The sequence below is a fragment of the Mobula birostris genome, chromosome 9 (assembly GCF_030028105.1).
Source record: "Mobula birostris isolate sMobBir1 chromosome 9, sMobBir1.hap1, whole genome shotgun sequence".
In the NCBI taxonomy this organism is placed as follows: domain Eukaryota; kingdom Metazoa; phylum Chordata; class Chondrichthyes; order Myliobatiformes; family Myliobatidae; genus Mobula; species Mobula birostris.
This window is the reverse complement of record NC_092378.1, coordinates 51,140,911-51,152,975: the sequence shown is the minus strand read 5'-3', so window position 1 is coordinate 51,152,975 and position 12,065 is coordinate 51,140,911. Positions and strand designations below refer to the sequence as shown.

Below are 12,065 nucleotides of genomic sequence, written 5' to 3'. Positions count from 1 at the left end.
AAGAAGCCCTTTATCTATTTGGGAGGTTTTTTAAAATAAACAATGGATGGGAGGGGAATGGATAGCTATGATCCAAATGTGGTTTGGTGGGACCAGACAACTAACAGTTTGGCAAGGACTAGATGGGCTGTAGGGCCTGGTTCTATGCTGCAGTGCTCTATGACTCCAACATTAGGGAATAATGAAATATTCTTGGCCATTAATGCACGTTAGCGGAAGTTAGAGAAGTCGATGTTCATGCCATCACCTGAACATCGACTTCTCTAACTTCCGCTAATGCCCCACCTCCCCCTCGTACCCCATCTGTTATTTATTTTTATACACAGATTCTTTCTCTCACTCTCCTTTTTCTCCCTCTGTCCCTCTGACTATACCCCTTGCCCATCCTCTGGGATCCCACCCCCCCACCTTGTCTTTCTTCCCGGACCTCCTGTCCCATGATCCTCTCGTATCCCCTTTGCCAATCACCTGTCCAGCTCTTGGCTCCATCCCTCCCCCTCCTGTCTTCTCCTATCATTTTGGATCTCCCCCTCCCCCTCCCACTTTCCAATCTCTTACTAACTGTTCCTTCAGTTAGTCCTGACGAAGGGTCTCGGCCTGAAACGTCGACTGTACCTCTTCCTAGAGATGCTGCCTGGCCTGCTGCATTCACCAGCAACTTTGATGTGTGTTGCTTGAATTTCCAGCATCTGCAGAATTCCTGTTGTTGTCAACATCCTTGCTGATTGCTCTCTCAGATTGGATGTAATCTAAGACTGCAAAAATAAAAGCATCCGACCCTTGCAAAAGATTAACACTGTAAAATGCTAATTTGGGACAGGAGTCAGACCAGTTATTCATATTTTCATCTGATACAGTCCCTCATGGTAAATTAATCCAGAAGATTGAGACACAGAAGATCCATGGTGACTTTGTAAAATGGATTCAAGAGTAGCTTGGCCATAGGAAATAAAAGGTAGTGGTAAAGGGGTGTTTCTCTGACTGGAGGTCTGTGACCATGTTATTCTACACAAACTTTTTATTTGTAGTATATACACAAATGATTTGGATGAAAATATAGATAGACGATTAGTAAATTTACAGATGACACAAAAATTATGTGGTTATGGATAGTGAAGACGGTTGTCAAAGGATATAACAGGATATGGATTTGTTGGAGATACGGCAGTTGAGAATTTAATCCAGACAAATGTGAGATTCTTTGGCACGTCAAATGGCAGGATCCTTTGGAGTACATATATACAAAAAGATCTTGGTGCGCAAGTCCTAGCTTCCTGAAAGTGGCACCACAAGTAGAGAGGCTGGTAAAGGATTACTCTATGCTTGCCTTCATTGGCCAAGGCACTGACTACAGAAGTTAGGAAGTGAAGTTTCAACTACATAAAATTTTTCGTTATGCCACATTTCTAGTACTATTCACAGTTTTGGTCAGCACTTTGCTGAAAGGATATGGAGGCTTTGGAAAGAGTGAAGAAGAGGTCCACCGGGAAATTGCCTGGATTAGAGAGTATTAATTATGACAGCGTGGACAAACTTAGGTTGCTTTCTCTGCAGTATCAGAGGCTGAGGGGAAACTTAATAGAAGTTTATAATATCACTAGAAGTATAGCTAGGGAATTTTTCCCTGAGACAGAGATGTCAAATACTAGAGGACACAGCTTCAACGTGAGAGTGTGATAGCTTAAAGGAGATGTGCAAGGCAATTTTGTTTTTTCCAGAAAGAGCACAGAGTATGGTGGACGCTTGAAATATACAGCTGGGATGGTGGTAGAACATATATGATAGTGATGTTTAAGAGGTATTTAGCTACTTTAGGCAAATGAATCCACAGGGAATATAGGGATATTGATCTTGGGCAAGCAGATAAGATGTTCAATTTGGCATCATGGTCAGCACAAACACTGTAGGCTGAATGGCCTGCTGCTGTCCTATTTTACATTCTATATGTGGTTCATAATAGTTTACTCTAATCTGGTCTTCATGCAAGAATGATGTGACTACAGCAAAGAACATAAGAAATAGGAGCAGGAGTAGGCCATCTGGCCCATCAAGCCTGACCTGCCATTCAATAAGATCATGGCTGATCTGTCCATAAACTCAGCTCCATCTACCTGCCTTTTCCCCATAACCTTTAATTCCCCTACTATGTAAAAATCTATCCAACTGTATCTTAAATATATTTAGTGAAGAAGCCTCAACTGCTTCCTTGGGCAGAGAATTCCACAGATTCACCACTCTCTGGTAAAAACAGTTTCTCCTCATCCCCGTTCTAAATCTTCTCCCCTGAATCTCGAAGCAATGTCCCCTAGTTCTAATCTCACCGACCAATGGAAACAACTTTCCTACTTCTATCTTATCTATCCCTTTCAAAATGTTGTATGTTTCTATAAGATACCCTCTCATTCTTCTGAATTCCAGAGTATAGTCTCAGGTGACTTAATCTCTCATAGGTTAACCCCTTCATCTCTGGAAACAACCTGGTGAACCTCATCTGCACTGCCTCCAAAGCCAGTATACCCTTCCTCAAATATGGAGACCAGAACTACACACAGTACTCCAGGTGCGGCCTCACCAGTACCCTGTATAGTTGCAGCATAACCTCCCTGCTCTTGAATTCAATCCCTCTAGCAATGAAGGCCAACATTCCGTTTGCTTTCTTAATAACCTGTTGTACCTGTAAGCCAACTTTTTGCAATTCATGCACAAGCACTCCCAAGTCCCTCTGCACAACAGCATGTTGCAATCTTTCACCATTTAAATAGTAATCTGCTCTTCTACTATTTCTTCCAAAGTGGATGATCTCGCTTTTACCACTCACTAGATGTGTCCTCCACCATGCAGATTGACACAAGATAGTCATTCAATGCCTCAGCCATTTCCTTATCATCCAATATCAATTTCCCCTTCTTGTCTTCCAAGGGACCTATGTTGTGCCCATGGATTATTTCAAAGCTGGACCCACCTGCTTTTCACTTCCTTAAATTGACCCTTAAGTCAATTTCAGGGTTCCTTTTAACTATAAGGTTTAGAGGATCACAACCCAGATTAGTTTAAGTAGGAGAGGTTTAAGGTAAAGTTACATTATCTGGATGCAAGGTAAAGTAGTGCCGTAAGAGCTACCAAGCTCACTACAATTAAGAATTAGAGAAACAGTCCACCTGCGTCTTCAAGTATGCTTTCCCATTAGTCAAAATCTTGGCTGATCTATTTCAACTTAAGTTATCCTGCCCCATCTCCATATCCCTCGATTCCCTTAATATGCAGAAATATCAAACTCAATAATTCAATAACTGTTCCAACACAGCTCTCCAGGACATAGAATTCCAAAGAATCATCACCTTGAGTGAAGAAATTTCTCTGCATTTCAGTCCTAAGTAGCCTACCTGTTGACCATGACCATTGGTCCTACACTTATCAGCCATGCAAAATATCTTTCCTGTCATACCCCCAGGGAATTTTGGAAGTTTTAATGCGTTCACCCTTCATCCTTCAAAACCATTGAGATTAAATGCCTAGCCTACTTAATTTCCTCTCCTCTCAAATGCAAAACTGCCATCCTAGGAACCAATCTGGTGAATCTTTGATGTACTTACTCCATAGCAAGCATATCACCTTTTACATAAGGAAACCATGACTGTACAATACCACTATACCCCATGCAATCACAGTTTGATATCCATCACTCAGATCTTCTTGTATAAAGACTTACATATCACTTGTCTTCCTTATTGCCTTGCTGCATGTTTACATGGGTAGAAGGAAACCTAGGTTGCTTTCTCAAAAATGGTCACAATTACATAATACTCTGCTTTTCTGTCTCATACACCTCAGATTTTGCCAAATTAAATCTTCCATTTGCCATCTTCACACCTAGCTCATCTATACAGTAATCCTATTAAACTTCATTATGACAATTTTTTTGCTTGATCTATTGCCAACATCAATGTTGGGAATTACTTCTAAAACCCAGAATTATTAGGGAACATCTGAATGGATTTAGTTATGTTCATTTGCAGAAATATTCACCACAAAATAGAATCAAATCATAATATTCCCATTCAAAATGATTTCTGATCCAAGAAAGATACTAATTAAAGTAAGCATATCATTTTTTAAAAATTTTAAAACATTCGAAACCTATTTTAACTCAATTTCAAACCTAAAGCAAGCAAAATATAAATACCTTCACTAAAATCATCTTCAGTTGAAAGCTGTGTGAGTGGAGACTGTGGTCTGGAGTCACCAGCTAAGGAATAGCTATGTTCAGCCTGAATATGAGGAGCAGGTGAGAGCTCTGCATCCATCAGTTCATTTTTATCAGAAAGGAAAGGATCGTTGAAAAGATGGCCCAGCATGTCCTTGGAAAATTCATCCAACATCTCTGTGAAGTGCTGAGGAAAAATGCAGATGAAAAATTTAAAATCGTTATGTATACTTAAACAAATCTTTAAACTTTGTCATGATGACATTTTCAGGAAATATAGTTTGTTGTACAGAAGCAGCCAAAGGCCCATGTTAGTAGCTCAGATTTTCCTTCTTCCAAGAATGCCTAATCTACTAGGCCATTTCTACAGTCTTGACATGCACTTCACTGCTTCAATGTGTCCCTCTAATTGTTTTCTCTCTGGAATCCTGCTAAACTATCATCCGCATAGCTCCATTAACAGCTTATCACCATGGTCTCACCCTTAGAGATATTCCCTTTGACTTTCCTTCCTTCTCTCTGCACAAATTAAAACTAACATATTTTCCTTCATTAGCAGTTCTAATGATGAATGGTAAATCAACCCGAAATATTAACAGTTTCTACTTTCACAGATGCTGCCTGACCTGCTCAGTGTGTTTTTATTTCAAATTAATGAGTGTGCTAATTACAAGCCACTGTTGCAGCTTTGCTGTCAATAGATTACCAATGGAGAGAATAAAATATTCATTGAGAAAAATTCCAGTCAATTTAATCAATGTTTGTGCAGCTATTGGTTTAATATGAGAACTGACCATTAGTTCAGGTACTATACACTTGCATGTGCATTCTAACAGCAGAATCCAGAAAGTTCTTTCTTGCCTTGAACCTAGAAGTGAGATTTTCTGATTACTTTTTTTAGTGATTAAATATGATTCAAGAAGTTAGATAACTGTGTACAGAGATTGAATGTAACATTTTTAAATGCCATCAAATGTCTCTGATACAGCTCAATAAGTAGATACCTGTGGTCGGAGTTAATTTGGTGGGCTGCATGTCTCTACCACTAAATTATAAAACATGCTCTCAGATGACTTGCCAACCTACAAGAAGTAGAAGAATATGAGAAATGGTCTCCCTTTAGTTTTGTGGGATTACTAATTAAATGATATAGAATACATGTATAATCCAAAAATGGAATACGCCAAGTTGCTTGAACTGCTCAGCACAATGCAAGTTCACCCAGAAATTTAAAGATGTGAATACCAAAATTCACTTGTGTTGAGAATGCAGGTAAGGTTCAGGGATTTTCTCTCAACTCCCAGAAGAGTATTAAGGCTTCATTCCAAATGCAAGCATAAAAGGGAAAAAAATATGAATGGTAGCACATTCATAAACAGGCAAAACTATATTGGAAATTTTGCTGATTGGGATCACAGATTGGCCCAATCTTCAATTTTATATGTAATGCTTTCTACATTATAGCAAATGATTCTTTTCTGAAATGTGGTCCAATCTTTAGGGACATTCTGTTAAGGAACAAGATGCTATATAAATTCAAGTCTTGCTCTTGTATATAGTTGGAGCAAACTTTGAAAATTTGCTTTGAAGGTTCATGGCCTTCGTTTGGAGAGGGATTTTGCCTCAAAAATACCTCCATTTCCATTGGATTTGAGTTGTGTGCAGAATATTAAAAATAGTCCATTGCTTAATCAGGCTTATAGTACTCAAGGATGAAGGAAGGTTTCATTTGCTACATATGTATTAAAATGTCATGTTTTGCTTGGATGCAGTTTGGAATTTCAATTGACAAACCTGTAGTATTAACTTAGTTTTGTTTCCTCTCCACAAATGCTGCATGATCTGCTGGGTATTTCCAGGATTTTCTTGTTTCAGATCTCTAGCCAATGAGTTCCTTCGTTTCTTTTCCCCCCTCGATTCATCCACTGGCACTGAAAGTAAGCTTGTTTCTGGAACAACAGTGGATTCAGTCTTACCACAGACATTTCCTTTCCAACTTTAAACATACTTTTATTCTCACTGTATCAGATGCAATGAAGTTTTTCTTTCTATAGATGTCAACTGAACTGCTGTGCGTTTCTAGCAGTTATTTGTGCTCCAGGGATCTTGATATTTGGTCTTGCCAGTTCTTTTTGTTGGACTGGTTTCTTTCTAGTTTTATTTCAATCGATGTCACTGTTGAAGTTGACAATGAATAGCAGGACAAGGAAGGATTTCTTAAAGTTGTAAGGCAGACTGAGTCTTCAAGGTCTTGAGGAGATATGCATTTGTTTGTAAATTAATAAAGTTTTTCAATAAATGTGTGAGTTGCTGACAGTCTATTGGAGCTTCTTGATGGGTGGTATAGAATGGCAATATTTGACAACACTGCGAACTGCTCAGCAGGAGCCAATCTGAAGGACCTGGTGACTGCCTGTACAGCTGGAGTACACCTAGCTGTACTCCTGATTCTGATTCATCAGTAAGCTTTATGTGTCAGTTTGCTAGAAGTGGTATCCTAAGTATTCTTGTACTGGGTCCCCATGTAGTGCCTGAAATTTTCTGTGTAATATTAACTTGTGCTTTGATCTTGATTGCAGTCTCAGTAATCTATCAAAAGTCACTTTAGGATATATTGGAGTTGCGCTTTGGTATTACCTGTTGACAGAATACACTGTTGATTATTGCAATTCTCAGGCAGTTTGCATGATAGAATTCAGTAAGCATGAACTTCTGTGGGTTTCTTCACAGCCTCCACTTCTGGAAGTATTAAGCCCTTGTAGTTGACTCTGGTGTTCAAGGGTCCTCCACGTCTGAGTTTTTAATCTGCATAGCAAAAGCCATATCACCAGTGTAGGCAAGTTTCCTTAGTACTTTACCAGGTATGCTCACTGATATCACTACAAATGATAAGAGGAAGGACACTCCAAGGAAGTCAACTATTGAGGGTACATGGCTTTCTGATCTTATTCCAAAGGTGAACCTTCAGGATTTTTAGTTAGAAAGTGCTGATAGTAGGCAGTAACTGCACATGCCACGAACTTGGCGAGTTATATAATTAGCTGATAACAGACTGATAAATGTGACTCATTTTGGATCTATCAACATCTGCAAAATCAAGGGATTGATTGAGTTCAGGAAGAGGAAGTCAAGAGCTCACATATCAGTCCTCATTGAAGTCAGTGGTGAAAAGGGTGAGTAGTTTCAAATTCCTGGGTGTCAGTATCTTGGAGTATCTATCCTGGGCAAAACAAAGGCGGCACACCAATGGTTCTACTTCATTAAGAATTTGAGGAGATTTGGTATGCCATCAAATTTTCTTTAGATGTATTGTGCAGAGCATTCTGACTAGTTGCATCATAGCCTGGTATGGAGGCTCCAATGCAAAAGATCGTAAACTCAGTCATCTCCATCATGCGCACAAGCACTCCACTATCGAGGACAACTTGAGGTGTACATTAAGGTGGCAGCATCCATCATAAGGATCCTCACCATCTTGTTACTACCATTGTGGAGCAAGTACAGGAGCCTGAATACCCACATTCAATGATTCTGGCACAGCTTATACCTCTCTGCCATCAGATTTCCGAACAGTCCATAACACTACTCATTATTCCTTCTTTATCGCATTATTTTGTAATAGATAATAATTTTATGTCATGGAATTGTACTATTGGTGCAAAACACCAAATTTTGTCAATCTGTGAAAATAAATCTGATGCTTATTATACTCAAATTCCACCTCAACATTCATTGAAAAATGTAGTCAGAGCTTGGTTATTACTGGTTTATTGATACCAAAACTGACTGTGTTAAATATCTCTTAGTGCAAAGCATTTTTATTTTTGTTATCAGCAGCCACTAGAGGGAGCTGAGCAATGGAATCACAAGAAGTGTACTTGCAATCTGGATATTGCAGGTAGGGCAATAGAAATTGCCACTTTTAGAATGACAAGGTCTTTGTCTGTCACCAGAATGATGGATATTGACATTGTCTATAGCACCAAAGGAATCTCATACTCATCTGTGGGCCTTCGAAGTCCAACAGAGCTCTACCCCCCAAAAAATGGATTCTTTTGCAGTGGAATATCCAAGCAATCATCAAATGAAGAAGAAAAATACATTCATATCAACAGAGCGTCTTTAAAACAGTCACGTCTTTCTTGCTGATAAAGAAAGATAATTCTACTTTATTTCTGTTTACCATTTTTACTTTATTTAAAATGACAAATAGAAATAGGATTTACTACTGGTCACAGCACGTGCCCTGCTTTTTAATAAGATCATAGCTGATCTTGTAACTCAGCAGCGCTTATCTTTACTAACCCAATGATCCTTAGAGTCACTCACCATAAACAATACACTTAAATCAGACATCAAATCTTGCTAGAGAAATACAGTTATTGTGCCCAGGAGCACCTTACACTACACAATTTTCATCCCAGCAGGAAACAAGTCTTCTAAACAATTCCAATGCATCTCCTATACATAGAATCTAATAAAGGTATTTTCCATTGTGCATTACTTGAGACCAGCAACTTGTGTAGATTGTTGATACAGACTGTGATTGATATTGGCAAATGGGTTAAAATGTGTGCTGAGTTATGAAGAAAGTCTGTTTGAAGATGCAGTTAGGTGCATACTTGATGAATTGAAGGGCTAATTTCTGAGCTGCACTTCTATGACTGTATAACTATTTTGAGAAAATAAATGACAATTTCCATTCCCTGTTCTAAATCAGTCCTGAAGCTGTTCTATAGACATCCAAGTGTGGGAGGAGGGGAAGAAAGCAAAGGCTGGAGTGGGGGGTGTAAAGTGGTTGATATCAAGTTTAAAAGCATTGGATTCACACTATCCTAAGTAAATTTTTCCATTAGCCATGATACCCAAACTGCTCTTTTACAAAAAAACCCAGCCCATTTAGGTTTCAAATGACAACCTAAATGTCATTGAAATATTTCAAATCCAGTAGTTTGAAAAACTTTTATATTGGAGGTGGTACATTTTGTTTTAAAACAGTAATGACAAACCTGCAACAGCAATTAGTATTATTTGAAAATGCAGTATACACAGCACATTTCAGATTTAAATAAAAACAGGTCTACTACACTGGATAATTGCAGCATTTTAAATTTGTGTTACACATGTTCTAACTGTTAAGTTGCTCTTCAGCTAATATAGCAGAGAAGTAATTTACAAAAAGGTCTATAATAAAATGCTTCAAAAAGTCAACTAATTCAGACATGTAGAAACAATTAGTTTAAACATAGGTTAAATAAAATTAAGAATGTCCATTGAAAACAACTTAAGAAAATTGTAAATCTTGTCACAACAGGTTAAAAGAATTTTTGGAACATCTGTTCAGAATACGTAATGTCTGCAATGCTTGAGCTTGATCCAAAATATTTCTTGCACTTAATATAAAGAAAGCTTCGAGAATCATAGCTTTGCTTCTTCTCCAGTACTGTAGTGTTACTCAGACTTACCCGAAATGGCAAGGTGAGATCAGATTTTAAAATGTAGAGCATTCCACACAATACATAAATATCTAAAGCTTTCCCAATGAGCTCAGTAGTACAAAACAAATGATCCATAATAAAAATCGAGTTTTGTTAGATACAATTTCCAACCATATTTTGGCCTCAAACATTGAAGAAAAGCATTCAGAAGGGACAGAAACACTATTTCCTAAACAATTCCAAGTCCACCAGTGTCAACAACCCATTCCAAACCATAATCCACAGCATCAAGGTTCAGATTACACTCAGCCAGCTGCAGAGGGTGTGACACATAGTTCACATACCTGACTCCCAATTCTGAACTATGTGGTGACAAATTATGGTCAGAAGGGCAGAGAAAACAGAATGAGTTCTCAAAGGCGCAATGTCATCAACATATAGGTCTCTCCACCCCACTACTGATTAAAATGAAGCAAATGCATTCAGAAAGGGATTGAGATACTCGATTCTCTTCTTTGGGAGTACAGGGAAATCCAGGTGAAATAGAACTTTTCTCTTGGCCTCAAATCAACTGATCCCACAAAGGGCTCTGCAGCCAGCTCAGAACTCATGGAATATAAGCAAGTTACTCTTAATCTCAAAGGACGGATGACCCATTTTAATTTGGAACACAAACAAAGCATACTGGAAATACTCAGAGAAAGACTCCCACTACTTAAAGCCTTGGCTTGTTAAGAGATTAATGTCCTCTAAATGCCCCCATTATTAACCAGACCACATCAAATCAGAATTACCAGGGCAACACAGATATCACCCTCACAAAGATAATCCCTTTATCCTATCCATTACCCCTCCATCAATTATGTAACCTAAAAAATTAGTGTCTCACGTTCCCCCTGTTGATAGAGTCTTCAATCCGAACTATTCTTTTGCTGTTTCCATAGATGCTACCTCACTAGCTGTGTGTGTTTAAGAATTTTGTGCCTTTATTGCAGATTTCCAGCATTGACAGGTTGTGATTTTCAATGACTGTCATAGCTCAGAAAGCAACGTTATCAAGGAGACGCAATGTGTTTTGCATCAGCAAGTTAGTAGATATACAAGGGGAGTTAGAGATATAGGGGTTTTAAAAAAACGGCTAGAGATCATCCTGGAACTGTCGGATACACAACACTGGAAATCTGTACAAAAAATAAGCTGGAAATAGCAGGAATCAAGCGGCATCTATGAGAGAGAACAGAGTTGATGTTGCCTGTATATGATCCTGCAACAACACGTCTGACATAAATAGGAAAGGCCAGCCATCTGAAATTGTTGGATTCAACAGAATCCCAATGCCTGCAAGAATGGAGTTGACTTTCCCTTCCATGACGTCCAGTACTCCTGAATTTCAGGTAACCAAAGAGGATCAAATGTATATTTTACCCAAATATATTGAATTGCCAGACATTTGTGAAATTAGAATAAAAACTGGCTAGCTAAAGATGAGCTTTTTTCACGCTTTAAGATTCCAATCTGAGTATGACTCTCTGAGGATTGTGAACTAAAAAATTCCAATGAGCTAACAGAATTAGCTGATAGTGGAAATGTAATGCATGATACTTATATACATTTTCTTCATCACTGCTAAGAGTTGGTCCCTGAGATATGAGAAGAGATCAACTTTTTCCAGTATCATTATTGTTAGAGGGAGGTGTTGGGTCAGGAACAGGTTGATAGATAATCTTTGTGGATGTGAGTATAAAGCCTACTCTCTTGAATATGTCAGTGAACAAATTTATGAAGAGTTGAAGCATAGCTTCCAAACATGTGCAAATGCAAGTGCCATCTATGGCCCTAGATGAGGGTGGAAGGTAAAAAGCAAAGTTTTAAAGGGTGCAAGAGAGGGGTGTGGGTGTGAGTGTGTGTGCGCAAAAGCCTTTAAGAATGATGGGGTATGTTGAAACAGTAATTAGTAAAAGTGGGCACGTGGCCAAGTGGTTAAGGCATTGGACTAGCGATCTGAAGGTTGTGAGTTTGAGCCCCAGCTGAGGGAACGTGTTGTGTCCTTCAGCAAGGCACTTAATCACACATTACTCTGTGATGACACTGGTGCCAAACTGCATGGGTCCTAGTGCCCTTCCCTTGGACAACATTGGTGTCATGGAGAGGGGAGACTTGCAGCATGGGCAACTGCTGGTCTTCCATACAACCTTGCCCAAGGCCTGCGCCCTGGAGAGTGAAGACTTTCCAGGCGCAGATCCATGGTCTCGCAAGACTAACGGATGCCTTAAAAAAATTAGTAAAAATCAGACAGGATCCTACAGATCATAAAAAGGACGTACAGAACACAAAAGCAGGAAGATTACGTTGAACTTGTGTAACAAATTGATTAGGTTGCAATGTCAGTAATGCATCCAATTCTGATCAGTTCAGTGAAGGCC

At 38.8% G+C, this 12,065-nt stretch overlaps 1 protein-coding gene across 1 annotated transcript in view; it reads right to left on the bottom strand.

The window, feature by feature from the left end:
- The window catches only part of creb3l2 (cAMP responsive element binding protein 3-like 2), a 72,431-nt gene that overhangs the window by 38,076 nt on the left and 22,290 nt on the right, over positions 1-12,065 (bottom strand). Inside the window, 1 exon segment of the mRNA XM_072268029.1 lies at positions 4,184-4,391. Within this exon segment, the coding sequence (XP_072124130.1) occupies positions 4,184-4,391 (208 nt within the window).